Here is a 16,513-nt window from a genome sequence, read left to right as displayed (position 1 = left end):
CTAGACAATAGAATATTATTCAGTCTAGAAAGAAACAAGCTATCAAACCATGAAAAGACATGAAGGAAGTTTAAATGCATATTACTAAGTGAAAGAAGCTAATCTGAAAAGTCTGCATACCATGTGATTCTAACTATATGACACTCTGGAAAAGACAAAATTATGCAGACAGTAAAAAGATCAGTGGTTGCCAAGGGGTACAGGTGGAGGAGATGAATAGGTGGAGCACAGAGTTTTCTTAGGGCAGTGAAAATACTCTGTATGATAATATAATGATGGATACATGTCATTATACATTTGTCCAAACCCACAGAAGGTATAACACCAAGAGTAAACTCTGAGGTAAACTATAAACTTTGGATGATAATGACATATCAATGTAGGTTCATCAGCTGTAACAAATGTACCACTCTGGTGGGGGATGGTGATAGTTGGGGAGGCTGTGCATGTATGTATGTGTGCGGGCAGGGCACATATGGGAAATCTGTATCTCTTTCAATTTTTCTGTGAACCTAAAACTGCTCTAAAAAAATAAAGTCTTTAAAAAATAACAATACTAAAGTAAACATTATAAATATTAAAAAAAATTTCCTTACCCCCCCTTTATATCTTCCTCATACCTCCACCCATACCCCCAGGCAATAAATGATTTGCTTTCTATCACCATAGATTAATTTGCATTTTCTAGAATTTTACATAAATGGGATTATACAGAATATACCCTTTTTATCTAACTTTTCACTCAGCATAATTATCTTGAGATTTAGAGGTGTGTCAATAGTTTATTCCTTTTTATCACTGAGTAGTACTCCATTGTATAAATATATATTTGACCCTTGAACAACATGGGGGGGTCAGGAACACCAACACCAGTACAGTTAAAAATCTGAGTATAACGTTACAGTCCGCACTCCAAATCTGCAGTTCTGCATCTGTGGATTCAACCAACTGCAGACTGTACAGTACTGTACTAGGTATTTATTGAAAAAATCTCCATACAAGTAGACCCATGCAGTTTAAATCTGTGTTGTTCAAGGATCAGCTGTACTATAATTTGTTGATTCATCCACCTGTTAAAAAGCAGTTGAGTTGATTCCTGTTTCTGGCTATTACATATAGAGCTATCATGACATCAGGTACAAGTATGGTATAGACATATGCTTTCATTTCTCATGGGTAAATGCCTAGGAACAGAGAGGGTCATATGACAGGTTTATGTTTACCTTTTTAAGAAACCGCCGAACTATTTTCCACAGTGTTTGCATGATTCTAGATTTGCACCAGCAATCTATGATAGTTCCAGTTGCTCCACACCCTTGTCTATATTTGGTATGGTTATGCTTTAATATTTACACATTCTAATAGGTTTATAGTAGTATCTCATTATGGTTTTATTATGCATTTTCCTAATTAATAATGTTGAGTATCTTTTCAAATGTTTATTTGCCATCTCTATATCTTCTTTTGGGAAGTGTCTTAAAACCTTTTTCCAATTTGTTTCTAATTTAATTTTATTTGGGGATGTTTGTTTTATTATTTCGTTTTAAGATTTCTTTATATATTCTGGTTTCAAGATTCTTATCAGATATGTGATTCATAAACATTTTTCCCTAGACTGTAGGTTGTCTTTTCATTCTCTTAACAATATCTTCAGAAAAGAATAAGTTCTTAATTTTGATGAAATACAATTTATCAGCCTTTTCTTTTATGGATCATGTTTTCTGGTGTCATATCTAAGCAATATCTATTGATACCTAACCCAAGGTCACAAGGATTTTCTCCTGTTTTCTTCTAAAAGATTTGTAGATTTAGGCTTTACAGATTTAGGTTTTATATTTAGGTCTATGATCCATTTTGAGTTAATTTCTGTAAACAGTGCAAGCAATGAGTCAAAGTTCATTTTTGTGCATATGCATATCCAATTCTTCCAGTACTATTTGTTGAAAAGACTATCTTTTCTCCTCTGATTTGCCTTTGCACTTTTGTACAAAAATCAATTCATCATGCACCTACGGGTCTAGTTATGGACTCTATTCTGTCCCATTCATCTATATGTCTATCCTTTAACTACTAGCACACTATCATTTATTCTAGTTTTAGACTAAGTCTTGGAATTGTGTAATATAAATACTCCAGCTTCATTCTTTTAAAAAGCTGTATTAGCATTTCTATCTGAATTTTAGAATCAGCTTGTTAATTTCTACAAGAAAAGCAAGAATGTTTATTGAATCTGTAGAAAAATTTGGAGAGAATTGGCATCTTAGTAATAGAGTATTCTAATCCCTGAACATGATATATACCTACATTAATTCAGGTGTTCTTTTATTGCTCTCAACAATATTTTTGTAGTTTTCAGTGTACTGGACTTGCACATGTTTGACTGACTTGCTCCTATGTATTTTAAATTTTTGATGCTTTTGCAAAAGGCATTTTTATAATTCCAATTTCCTAATTTTCATTGTTAAAATATATACATACAAGTGATTTTTGTTTATTGATCTTATCTTATTGGTTATGTTTATCCTGTGATCTTTGTGCACTCACAAGTTTTAGGAGTATTTTAGTATTGTTCATCCACAGAAACAGAGACAGCTTTACTCTTCCTTTCTAGTCTGGATGCTTTTCCTTTTTCCTTTTCCTTTTCTTGTGTTACTGCACTGGCGATGTTGAATAGAAATGGCGAGAGCAGACATGCTATGAACTTAGGAGAAAGCAATGTAGTCTTTCTCCACTGAATATAATTTTAGCTACAGGGGTTTGGTAGATGCTCCTTAAGACTGAGGAAATCAGTTCTATTATTTCTAGTTAGCTGAGAGTTTTTATCAGAAACAGGCTGGGACCTGGGACCCTTTGCTGCAGTGCTGCAATGCTTGCACCTGGACACACGTCTCCTCGAGCAACAAAACACAAAGAAACTATATGGGACTAAAAATAACACAGAAACTATATGGGACTAAAAATAACTGCATGCATGTGCAGTTGGGGCAAATTCTGGACCCAAAAAGAAACAAAAGATAAAAAAACCCAACTGCCACTTTTGAAGAGCCTGGAGCAAAAACAGGGTGTCAGGAGCAAAAACAGGGTGTCAGGAGCAAAAGCAGGGTGTCAGGAGCAAAAGCAGGGTACTGAGCATGCCCCCTGCACACAACACCACCAGAGGGGTGGGCAAAACACCTAAGCCACCCCTCTGGCCCGATCCCTGGATGCATCCCTACCCCTTCTGAAGCAGGGGCTCCAGTAAAGCCTTGCCTTAAAAAAAAAAAATCCATGATGGATTTTGGTAAATGCTTTCTTTGCATCTGCTGAGATAGTTACATGGTGGGCTTATTTATGTTTAAAATTTGTATTTAGTCTTTTAATATGGTGAATTATAAGTTTGATTTTCAAATGTTAAACCAACCATGCACTCCTTGCATAAACCCCACTTGGTAAGAACACATTATCCACTTTATATGCCATTGGATCTGATTTACTAAAATTCTGTTCTTCATTTCTGCATCTATGTTAATGAGCTATAGCTTAATGATTTTTAAAATTTTATCTTTGTCTGGTTTGGGTATTAGGACATATTTGTTTCATAAAATTAGCTGGACATCAGCCCTAATGCTTCCATTTTCTAAGTTTATGCAAGATTGATATTGTCTCTTACATAAATGTTTCATATAATTCATCAGTGAAAACTTCTGGACTGGAATTTTTATGTGTGTGTGGGAAGAGTTTGATAATTCAATTTCCTTAGTAGATATAGGGCTAGTCATATTTTGCTTCATTTAGTTAGTTAGTTAGTTTTAGGTAATGTGTATTTCTCAAGTTATTTGTCCATCTTTCTTCAGTGTTCTTCATTCTGCTGTTAAAAGCCCACCTGGTAAATTGTTCTTTCTTATATTTTGCTTTTCAAATCTAGATTTCCCTCCTTTTTATTTCACAATTTCCAGTGCTCTGTTGCGATTCTCTATCTGTTCACTCATTATTAGCAGAGTTCCCTTTAAATCAACAAATATATTTATCCTATCTGCTTTAAATCTTTGTCTAAAAATTCTAACATCTGTGTTATTTCAGAGTTAGTTTTCATTGATTGGTCTTTTCCTTGACCATGGGTCGCTTTTACTTGTTACTTCACATGTCTAGTAAGTTTTAATTGCATATTGGACATTGTAGTTAATATGTACACATACTGGATTCTTTTATATTGTCTAAAAAGTACTGAACTTTTATTTTAGGAAATAGCTAACTCAGCTGAACTAACACTTAGAACTCTGTTTTCCTTTCAGTGGACAGCAGTTAAGTCTATGTTCCCTTATTGCAGGCTTCCAGCTGTTCCTTCTTGCTGGGTTGCATGAATCCTCCCCTATACATATAAAGTCCAGGGTCCAACCAAGTATTTGGGCTGCATTTACAAGCAGATTTTTGGGCTCTCCATTCTGTGACTCCCTCCATTCCAGCATATCTCCCATCATTTTCCAGCCATTCTGGCATCCTCAATTCTGTCCTTGACTTCTCAAGCCACTGAGACTTTGTTTTTCTGTCTGGGTTCTTGCCATCCTTTGCCCTGCAGACTGAAGTGCCCACCCAGGAGAAAAGGCACATAAGTGCAAACTTGCCCACTGTACTTCCCTTCTTTAAAAGGTAGATTCCTCTCTACTTTTTTCCTACTTTGGCCACTCTCCTGTACTATTAAATAGTTGTTATATTTTGTCCAGAGTGTTTACTTCTTATCTTAAGGAGAGTTAATCTGATAAAAGTCATTCTGCTAATATCAGAAAGGAATCCCTCTTGGTCTTTTTACTGCTACAGAAAGTAGCTTTACTATAAAACTACTCCCCTCAAGCTAATGTTATTCAAATAAGGTTCTGTATAACACTCTTCAATTATTATTAATAGGTGTTCCGTTAGAAGGAAGGAAAGTGGGTTAAATGGTTAAATAGAGCTTGGAAATACAGCACTGCAAAACAAACAAATAGGTTTCTTTACTCCAGGACTTTTAAACACCTTTAGTATGCTAGTGTACCTTCTATATGCCTAAATGGAATATGCTCTTGAGATATTATCCCAAACTTTTTCATATATCATTAGTAATATTCAATAATTCATTCAAAAATATTCACTGAGCCCCAAAGAGTGAAGACTAGGGTACGATCACCTTCCTCCTAGTACAATTCCTTTTTGGCCACAATTCACTATCCCTTTTTAATCTTCTGTTTTCAGTGTCAGTCACTGATTCATAGTGGCTAGGTTTATGCTATTTAATCATCACCAATACTTACTCTGTAATCATCATATCTATATAATAGGGATGCTGCTGTGGGAAAAGTGAGATGAAAACAGAGACAGACCAATCATTAACTTAAATGGATTAGATAAAAATACATGAAACACATGAAATTGTATGGTAACTAGCACAGATTAGTAGCCTGATAAATGTTTGGTTCCTTAAGTGTTTTGCATTCTTTTGCCTATTAAGTCGTTGACTGCAACAAGATTCATCAGAGGTTGGCAGACTACAGCTCTCAGGCCAAATTCAGTTAGATCCCTGTTTTGTATAGTCCAAGAGCCAATAATTTTTATACACTATTAAAAGGCTACTTTTAAAAAAGGAGAAAAATATGTGACAGAGGCCTTATGTGTCTCACAAAGGCTAAATTATTTACCATATGGATTTTTACAGAAAGTGTTTGCTGATCTCTGAGATACAGTCTAATCCTTACAGCAATCTAAAATAAGCAATAGAGTAAAATTCGTTTTATTTAATTAGATGCTGAGGTACAAGCCCTGTTTTTTTAAAAAAATATTAAAATCACGATTTTATTGGTTTTCCAAGTTTTTGAAGGCTCATCTCATATCTTACCTTTTCTCCTTTTATACCACTACAGTCACACTTTGATCCTGGAGAACACCCATAGCAAGCCTATAAGGAAGAGAAAAAGGGAGGAAAATCATTAAATATGAACCTGAAAACCAGACTCTGACTTAGAGCTCAAATGAATTCAACAGTCCAAACTTGTAAAACAACTACCAGAAAAACATCTGAAAGGATATATACTAAATTGCAAACAATGGTTACCTCTGGGGAATCTTTCATCTTTTATTGTATACATTTCTGTTTGAACTTTTCAAAATGAGCAAATATAATACTTATAATTTTAAAGTGAAAAATGTCTTTTTAAAAATGAAAAAGAAATCCATACAACTGCCCTGTAATATGATTTTCAGCTCTAAGGAACTCATTTTCTCTACTAACATCACTTGTAAGAAATTACCTCTCAATCTATATTAGCAAAGACCTTGGCAACTAGCCAAAGATGCCTGCCACTTAAAGTCCCTTGCTTTTCTGCATTCATGAGCATGAAATAACATACTGGCTTTTACCACCTTTCTTTCTTTGCTTCCACTATTTCATCACTAGTAGCTCAGTCTCTAACAGCTCCAAGCTTTACCACAAAAGTTGTTCCCACAGACTAGGTGTCCTAAATAGCCACTCGTAACAACTTCATTCACTCGTATGAGGAATTGAGGTACTAGAGCCAGAAAAATATACTCCTCCAAAATAAGAACCTGTAGGACAAGAAGACAACAGATGATGTCTGCCATCCAGAACTATCCTTTACTCTGGCGTGAAGCTGAACTGCTTAGATAAACAAATAGTAATTAGTTTAACATATGTAGATAGCTCAGCATTTATGTACAATAAGGGGTTATGCTTCTCATCAAATCAGAGAAATTTTTATGTGATGTAAATACCAAATAATGTTTATCAATGTTCAGCCATGGGAGGCTATGAATTAAAATGTACCTTAGCCTCCTTCCCAACATTCCGTGCTTTCCTTTACTCCAATCACTACCAGAGTACCTCCCTCAATCCTTAACAAACTACTAACCTTGTCCTTCTGGTTAGAAATCCTAACCCACTCAGCTGCAACTAGACGTCACCCTCATGCTGAAACTCCTTTTCCTGATTATAACAGCAAACTACAGTGGCTTGATGTTGGGGGAAATCTCTCACGCACATTGCCAAACACTGTTCCAATAAAAGATGTGAACTTGACATTTCTAATTGAAACTGTTATATAGCCACTATTTATTATACATAGGTGATCAGGTTATACACTCTGCTTTTAGTACTATATGTCAACTACATTAAGAGTTAAACAGACTTATTTTTATTTTTTTAACATCTTTATTGGAGTATAATTGCTTTACAATGGTGTGTTAGTTTCTGCTTTATAACAAAGTGAATCAGCTATACATATGTTCCCATATCTCTTCCTTCCTGCATCTCCCTCCCATCCTCCCTATCCCACCCCTCTAGGTGGACACAAAGCACCGAGCTGATCTCCCTGTGCCATGCGGCTGTTTCCCACCAGCTATCTATTTTACATTTGGTAGTGTATATATGTCCATGCCACTCTCATACTTCGTCCTAGCTTACCCTTCACCCTCCCCGTGTCCTCAAGTCCATTCTCTACGTCTGCGTCTTTATTCCTGTCCTGCCCCTAGGTTCTTCAGAACCTTTTTTTTTTTTTTTTAGATTCCATATATATGTGTTAGCATACGGTATTTGTTTTTCTCTTTCTAACTTACTTCACTCTGTATGACAGACTCTAGGTCCATCCACCTCACTACAAATAACTCAATTTTGTTTCTTTTTATGGCTGAGAAATATTCCATGGTATATATGTGCCACATCTTTATCCATTCATCTGTCGATGGACACTTAGGTGGCTTCCATGTCCTGGCTATTGTAAATAGAGCTTCAATGAACATTGTGGTATGTGACTCTTTTTGAATTATTGTTTTCTCAGGGTATATGCCCAAGAGTGGGATTGCTGAGTTGTATGGAAGTTCTATTTTTAGTTTTCTAAGGAACCTCCATACTGTTCTCCATAGTGGCTGTACCAATTTACATTCCCACCAACAGTGCAAGAGGGTTCCCTTTTCTCCACACCCTCTCCAGCATTTATTGTTTGTAGATTTTTGGATGATAGCCATTCTGACCGGTGTGAGGTGATATCTCATTGTAGTTTTGATTTGCATTTCTCTAATGATTACTGATGTTGAGCATCCTTTCATTTGTTTGTTGGCAATCTATATACCTTCTTTGCAGAAATGTCTATTTAGGTCTTCTGCCCATTTTTAATTGGGTTGTTTGTTTTTTTGATATTGAGCTGCATGAGCTGCTCGTATATTTGCAGATTAATCCTTTGACAGTTGCTTCGTTTGCAAATATTTTCTCCCATTCTGAGGGTTGTCTTTTCATCTTGTTTATGGTTTCCTTTGCGGTGTAAAAGCTTTTAAGTTTCATTAGGTCCCATTTGTTTATTTTTGTTTTTATTTCCATTACTCTAGGAGGTGGGTCAAAACGGATCTTGCTGTGATTTATGTCATAGAGTGTTCTGCCTATGTTTTCCTCTAATAGTTTTATAGTGTCTGGCCTTACATTTAAGTCTTTAATCCATTTTGAGTTTATTTTGGTGTATGGTGTTAGGGAGTGTTCTAATTTCACTCTTTTACATGTAGCTGTCCAGTTTTCCCAGCACCACTTATTGAAAAGTCTATCTTCATTTTATTATCTTGCCTCCTTTAACAAAAATAAGGTGACCATATGTGCATGGGTTTATCTCTGGGATTTCTATCCTGTTGAATTGATCTATATTTCTGTTTTTGTGCCAGGACCATACTGTCTTGATTACTGTAGCTTTGTAGTATATAGTCTGAAATCAGGGAGCCTGATTCCTCCAGGCCTGTTTTTCTTTCTCAAGATTGCTTTGGCTATTCAGGGTCTTTTGTATTTCCATACAAATTGTGAAATTTTTTGCTCTAGTTCTGTGAAAAATGCCATTGGTAGTTTCATAGGCATTGCACTGAATCCGTAGATTGCTTTGGGTAGTACAGACATTTTCACAATGTTGAATCTTCCAATCCAAGAACATGGTATATCTCTCCATCTGTTTGTATCATCTTTAATTTCTTTTAATAGTGTCTTATAGTTTTCTGCAGAAAAGTCTTTTGTCTACTTAGACAGGATTATTCCTAGATATTTTATTCTTTTTGTTGCAATGGTAAATGGGAGTGTTTCCTTAGTTTCTCTTTCAGATTTTTCATCATTAGTGTATAGGAATGCAAGAGATTTCTGTGTATTAATTTTGTATTCTGCAACTTTACCAAATTCATTGATTAGCTCTAGTAGTTTTCTGGTAGCATCTTTAGGATTCTCTATGTATAGTATTATGTCATCTGCAAACAGTGACAGTTTTACTTCTTCTTTCCTGTTTGGATTCCTTTTATTTCTTTTTCTGCTCAGATTGCTGTGGTTAAAACTTTCACAACTATGTTGAATAATAGTGGTGAGAGTGGGCAACCATGTCTTTTTCCTGATCTTAGTGGAAATGGTTTCAGTTTTTCACCATTGAGAATGATGTTGGCTGTGGGTTTGTCATATATGGCCTTTATTATGTTCAGGTAAGTTCTCTCTATGCCTACTTTCTGAAGAGTTTTTATAATAAATGGGTGTTGAATTTTGTCAAAAGCTTTTTCTGCATCTATTGAGATGACCATATGGTTTTTCTCCTTCAATTTGTTAATATGGTTTATCACATTGATTGATTGCTGTATATTGAAGAATCCTTGCATTCCTGGGATAAACCCCACTTTATCATGGTGGATGATACTTTTAATGTGCTTCTGGATTCTGTTTGCTAGTATTTTGTTGATGATTTTTGCATCTATGTTCATCAGTGTTATTGGCCTGTAGTTTTCTTTTTCTGTGACAACTCTGTCTGGTGTTGGTATCAGGGTGATGGTGGCCTCGTAGAGTGAGTTTGGGAGTGTTCCTCCCTCTGCTATATTTTGAAAGGGTTTGAGAAGGATAGGTGTTAGCTCTTCTCTAAATGTTTGAAAGAATTTGCCTGTGAAGCCATCTGGTCCTGGGTTTTGGTTTGTTGGGAGATTTTTAATCACAGTCCCAATTTCAGTGCTTGTGATTGGTCAGTTTATATTTTCTATTTTTTCCTGGTTCGGTCCCAGAAGGTTGTGCTTTTCTAAGAATTTGTCCATTTCTTTCAGGTTGTCCATTTCATTGGCATATATTGGTTGTAGTAATCTCTCACGATTCTTTGTATTTCTGCAGTGTCAGTTGTTACTTCTCCTTTTTCATTTCTAATTTTATTGATTTGAGTCTTCTCCCTTTTTTCCTTGATGAGTCTGGTTAACGATTTATCAATTTTGTTTATCTTCTCAAAGAACCAGCTTTTAGTTTTATTGATCTTTGTTATTGTTTCCTTCATTTCCTTTTCATTTATTTCTGATCTGATCTTTATGATTTCTTTCCTTCTGCTAACTTTGTGTTATTTTTGTTCTTGTGTGTCTAATTGCTTTAGGTGTAAGGTTAGTATGCTTATTTGAGATTTTTCTTGTTTCTTGAGGTAGGACTGTAATGCTATAAATTTCCCTCTTAGAACTGCTTTTGCTGCATCCCACAGGTTTTGGGCCGTCGTGTTTTCATTGTCATTTGTTTCTAGGTATTTTCTGATTTCCTCTTTGATTTCTTCAGTGATCTCTTGGTTATTTGGTAGCGTATTGTTTAGCCTCCACGTGTTTGTATTTTTATGGTTCTTTTTTCTGTAATTGATATCTAGTCTCACAGTGTTGTGGTCGGAAAAGATACTTGAAACGATTTCAATTTTCTTAAATTTACCGAAGCTTGATTTGTGACCCAAGATATGATCTATCCTGGAGAATGTTCCACGAGCACCTGAGAAGAGTGTATTCTGCTATTTTTGGATGGAATGCCCTATAAATATCAATTAAGTCCATCTTTTTTAATGTATCATTTAAAGCTTGTGCTTCCTCATTTATTTTCATTTTGATTGATCTGGCCATTGCTGAAAGTGGGGTGTTAAAGTCCCTTACTATTATTGTGTTACTGTGAATTTCCCCTTTTATGGCTGTTAGCATTTGCTTTATGTATTGAGGTGCTCCTATGTTGGGTTCATAAATATTTACAACTGTTATATCTTCTTCTTGGATTGATCCCTTGATCATTATGTAGTGCCCTTCTTTGTCTCTTGTAATAGTCTTTAGTTTCTTTTGTCTCATATGAGAGTTGCTACTCCAGCTTTCTTCTGATTTCCATTTGCATAGTATATCTTTTTCAATTCCCTCACTTTCAGTCTGTATGTGTCCCTAGGTCTGAAGTGGGTCTCTTGTAGACAGCATATATACGGGTCTTGTTTTTGTATCCATTCAGCCAGTCTATGTCTTTTGGTTGGAGCATTTAAACCATTTACATTTAAGGTAATTATCGATATGTATGTTCCTATTCCCATTTTCTTAAATGTTTTGGGTTTGTTATTGTAGGTGTTTTCCTTCTCTTGTGTTTCCTGCCTAGAGAATTTCTTTTAGCATTTGCTGTAAAGCTGGTTTGGTGGTGCTGATTTCTCTTAGCTTTTGCTTGTTTGTCAAGGTTTTAATTTCTCTGTCGAATCTGAAGGAGATCCTTGCTGGGTAGAGTAATCTTGGTTGTAGGTTTTTTCCTTCCATCACTTTAAATATGTTCTGCCACTCCCTTCTGGCTTGTACAGTTTCTGCTGAAAGATCAGCTGTTAACCTTATGGGGATTCCCTTGTATGTTATTTGCTGTTTTTCCCTTGCTGCTTTTAATATGTTTTCTTTGTATTTAATTTTTGATAGTTTGATTAATATGTGTCTTGGCATGTTTCTCCTTGGATTTATCCTGTATGGGACTCTCTGCACTTCCTGGACTTGACTATTTCCTTTCCCATGTTAGGGAAGTTCTCAACTATAATCTCTTCCAATATTTTCTCAGTCCCTTTATTTTTCTCTTCTTCTTCTGGGACCCCTATAATTCAAATGTTGGTGCATTTAATGTTGTCCCAGAGGTCCCTGAGACTGTCCTCAATTCTTTTCATTCTTTTTTCTTTATTCTGCTCTGCAGTAGTTATTTCCACTATTTATATTCCAGGTCACTTGTCCGTTCTCCTGCCTCAGTTATTCTGCTATTGATTCCTTCTAGAAAATTTTTAATTTCATTTATTGTGTTGTTCATCATTGTTTGTTTGCTCTTTAGTTCTTCTAGGTCCTTGTTAAACGTTTCTTGTATTTTCTCCATTCTATTTCCAAGATTTTGGATCATCTTTACTATCATTTCTTTGAATTCTTTTTCAGGTAGACTGCCTTTTTTTTTTTTTGGTCTGGTGGGTTTTTACCTTGCTCCTTCATCTGCTGAGTATTTCTCTGTCTTCTCATTTTGCTTAACTTACTGTGTTTGGGGTCTCCTTTTTGCAGGATGCAGGTTCGTACTTCCCATTGCATTTGGTGTCTGCCCCCAGTTGGTGAGGTTGGTTCATTGGGTTGTGTAGGTTTCCTGGTGGAGGGGACTGGTGCCTGTGTTCTGGTGGATGAGGCTGGTCTTGTCTTTCTGGTGGTCAGGACCGCAGCCAGTAGTGTGTTTGTGGTGTCTGAGAACTTAGTATAATTTTAGGCAGCCTCTCTGCTAATGGGTGGGGTTGTGTTCCTGTCTTTCTAGTTGTTTTGCATGGGGTGTCCAGCAGTGTAGCTTGCTGGTCATTGAGTAGAGCCAGGTCTTAGCATTGAGACGAGGATCTCTGGGAGAGCTATTGCCGATTGATATTATGTGGGGCCTGGAGGTCTCTGGTGGTCTAATGTCCTGGACTCGGCCCTCCCACCTCGGAGGCTCAGGCCTGACACCCGGCCAGAGCACTAAGACCTTCTCAGCCACATGGCTGATAGGAACTCTAAAGCTCAGATGCTCTCCTCAGAAAGTTCAAGATTCAGATTCCAACTATGGCACAGATAGCAGCCTACGGCAAGATCAATCCTCCCTTATGACCAAGACAACTTCTGGCTTCTTCACATCTTTGCTTGGAGATGTAGAAAATTCCTTTCCCATTCTCTCCTGTAGCCCGTTATGATGAGTCTTGGAAAGCAGATGAGTGGTTTATTACTGAGGATATTAAAGCACAGGAACCAACAGCCAGATGAAGAGATTCATAGGGTGAGGTCGAGAACAAAGAAACTTCAGTCCCTTGGAGTTTGGAGCCCAGCACGGTGGCACATGGAGGCATTCTGCTTCACCAACCTGGAAGGTCTATACAGACTCTTAAGACTTACACATCAAACATGAAGTGAGTACTACTAGAGGCCAGAAAACCTGTTAGGTGCTAAAAATGAATAAGGCAAGACTCATTCCAACATACATAACTAATTCAACAAATACTTATTGATCACCTGTTATGTGCCAGCCATTTGGTTATGTTAGTTGCACGTAGAGATACAAAGACGGTACATCATTGCTCTCTAATGGGAAGGATAATCCCATACACAAAAATTACATCACAGTGTATCAGGAACAGAGGTTAATTTAAGGTATATAATAGTGTTTTGTACAAACATGAATTCTAGATTCCAAAGTAAAACATAAATTTTAGAAGATACTGATTCATGAGAATGGTTATACTCATGGAATTAGATTGTGCATATTATCAACACTCAATTACATGCATTAATGGAGGAGTAAAGGACAGCGATAATATAAAATGACTGTAAATCTAAGAACAATTAAAATTTGACTTTGAAGTGTATGTCTGCATTTTATACATAAATATATTTGCATAGTGTTTTGGTTTCATAAGTAAAAGGTGGTGTAACATTCCATTTTCATCTTTCATTAAGAGTTTTTATGTAAGTACTGTATATTATCTGTATCTTACTTATAATATATATATATAGTATTATATGTTATATATATATAGTACTATGTGTTACTACTTATATGTGGAACCTGAAAAGTAAAAGAAACTAGTGAATATAACAAAAAAAAGAAACAGACTCACAGATACAGAAAACAAATTAGTAGCTACCAGTGGAGAGAGAGAAGAGGTGAGGGGCAAGATAGAGATAGGGGATTAAGAGGTACCAGCTACTAAATATAAAATAACTAAGCTACAAGGATATATTGTACAGCAGAGGGAATATAGCCAATATTTTATAACTATAAATGGAGTAAAATCTTTAAAAATTGTGGATCACTAGGTTGTACATCTGAAACTTATATAATACTGTAAATCAACTGTATTACAATTAAAAAAATAAAAAAAGTTTTTAAAGGAGTTCCACCTTTTTAAAATACAAATTAAGTTCCTGAAAATAATGCAAAGCAACAGCCTAATAGGATTGATCAATATGGAGAAGATACTATGTAACCTGTCTTTATAAATGTATTTCTGACTTTTCAGTATCCAACAATATTCTCCAACTCCTAATATAATTTACAAAGAAACAATAAAATTTTACTCATACATGTCATTTTTGAAGTGATTTTACACAAAGTTTTTCTAAAAATTACTAATTTCATCTTTTTGCACTTCTTTATTACTTAACATGTAGTTATACTTTAGAGAGCTCACTATGTAAAACATTTGGTATCTACAGAAAAATTTGTTTGAATTCAACTTGAAAATTTAATTTATATTCTATTTATTCCACCTAGGTTACAATAATGGCTCCGGTACTAAGTTCAAGAAAAAAAAAAGGTAACTGTAATACACAAACCAACCACTAGATGCCATTTTTCATACAGTTATAACCATGATGCCCACAAGGAAACAGCCCCAAGTTGACATCTGTTTAATGGAACAATTTGTTTTTTACCAACATCTATTAATACTGATTAGTTGCTTAATAAGCACCAAGCACAATATTAGGGCTATAAGTTATACAAAAAAATGGGTGCTGCCTTTAAGGAACTTCCAATCTAGCAAAAAACAAACAAACAAACTAGGCCTACCAAACAAATGAAAATAATACTTAAATACAATGGAATAATGATATAGCAGACAATGGTAAGAGAAAGAACTCTAAGCTACAAGAAATACATCCTGATTTTACCTCAGGAATTGATTCATTAGATGACTATGGATAAGTCATTCCTATACCCTAGTGCTCAGTTTTCTCCTTGGTAAAATTATATAGACAATATGATATCTTCAGGTAGCGTCCAGCTTTTACAGGCTGTGATTCAGTGGGATTTCCCAAGTGAAAACAAGTTTTATAATCAATAATTGTTATCAAACTTAAGAGAGTTCCCTTGAACTTGGGAGTATTCATAATGGCTCTGTAGAGAACATAAATAACTCCACTTCAATTTCTAAAAATGGGCAGAAATATATCTAGAGGAAAAAGTGGTCATGCTAAGCAATAAAATTAAAATACAAATTTTTTGTGAACAAAGAGTCAGGCAAAACAAACATTAAGTACCCCAGTCTAAAGGACTTCTTAAGTACATATGGAAAAAGTACAGTAGGAGATAAGTCCCCCAAAAAAACTTTCAAAAACTGTGGAAAAACTTATTTAATTCTACAAAGTCACTGAACACTGTTGAAGCAAGAAAACTGGTGCAACTATAGTAATGTTGTCTACTTTTTAGTGAGGGAGAAAATAATAAAAAGTATGAAAATTTTTTTAATTATCATGTAGTAAAACACATCATGAGGATACAATAATTAAAACAGTATGGTATTGCTCAATGAATAGGCAGCTCAATAAACCAAAATACAATGGCCAGAAACGGATCTACATAAACACACACACACACACCTACTATAAATATAAGTTGGCATATGAAATAGATATGAAAAGATTGTATGGTTCAACATATGATACTAGGACAAGTACAGAAAACAATAAATTTAGATCTCAGGCTCCTACAATAAAAAATACTAGATATAGGACTAAAAGTACAAATAAAAGCAAACTTCTGTATGCATTAGGATCACTTACAGAACCTCACAAAAATTCAGATACTACAACCCCCATCCTAAAGATTTTGTTTCAGGAAGCTTGAGGTTGGCTACCAGAATCTGAAATTTTAATAAACATCTCTAGGTGATTCTGATTCACGTATTCTAAGATATATACTACAAAATAATGGCATAGGGAAATAATACCCCAATATTGGAGTTAGGTATCCAGACTGATATGCCTACTTAAAAAAAAAAAACTTTTATGCTTGAAAAAAACGTAAAAATGTCTTAAAAACCTCAAAGAGAGGCACAATAGGATTTATCAGGCTAAAATCTAGGGGGGAAAACCCTAGTAAGCTGACCACTGAAACTACTTTTTCCCCGAGGGCATTTACAAAACTTGGAGAATTTGAGATTCTTGTTTTACATTGTAAGGGAGTCACATACAAAATAACCTCAGGGAATTTCAAGAAAAAGACATCTTAGGTCTCAGCAGAGAAGTACAAGGGAAAAAGATCCTTGAGAAGCTGTAACCACAAACTGGTCCTCATACAGATTTGCAGTGCAAATCAGCATTTAGCTGGGTGGTCCACTAACCTCAAACTGTAAATTTGTTCAGAGTGGACTCAAACTGCCTTGACCTCCCAGAGGCTGGGCAGAAATACATATAAATCCTATGTAGAAGAGCATACCTTCATATTAAGCTTCAAAGAATTCCAAAAAATCCTTTTTGAAAG

General features: G+C 35.4%; 1 protein-coding gene across 3 annotated transcripts in view; it reads right to left on the bottom strand.

Annotated features, from left to right (window-relative positions):
• The window catches only part of COL4A5 (collagen type IV alpha 5 chain), a 238,244-nt gene that overhangs the window by 122,669 nt on the left and 99,062 nt on the right, over positions 1 to 16,513 (bottom strand). For all 3 annotated transcript variants that reach the window (XM_036840904.1, XM_036840905.1, XM_036840906.1), the window contains exon 2: positions 5,846 to 5,905. In XM_036840904.1, coding sequence (XP_036696799.1) covers positions 5,846 to 5,905 — 60 coding nt within the window. The remainder of the gene's footprint in view (positions 1 to 5,845; positions 5,906 to 16,513) is intronic.

This window comes from Balaenoptera musculus, chromosome X, assembly GCF_009873245.2.
Source record: "Balaenoptera musculus isolate JJ_BM4_2016_0621 chromosome X, mBalMus1.pri.v3, whole genome shotgun sequence".
Lineage (NCBI taxonomy): Eukaryota > Metazoa > Chordata > Mammalia > Artiodactyla > Balaenopteridae > Balaenoptera > Balaenoptera musculus.
Note: the sequence above shows the minus strand (reverse complement) of the source record. Positions and strands in the feature narration are given on the sequence as shown.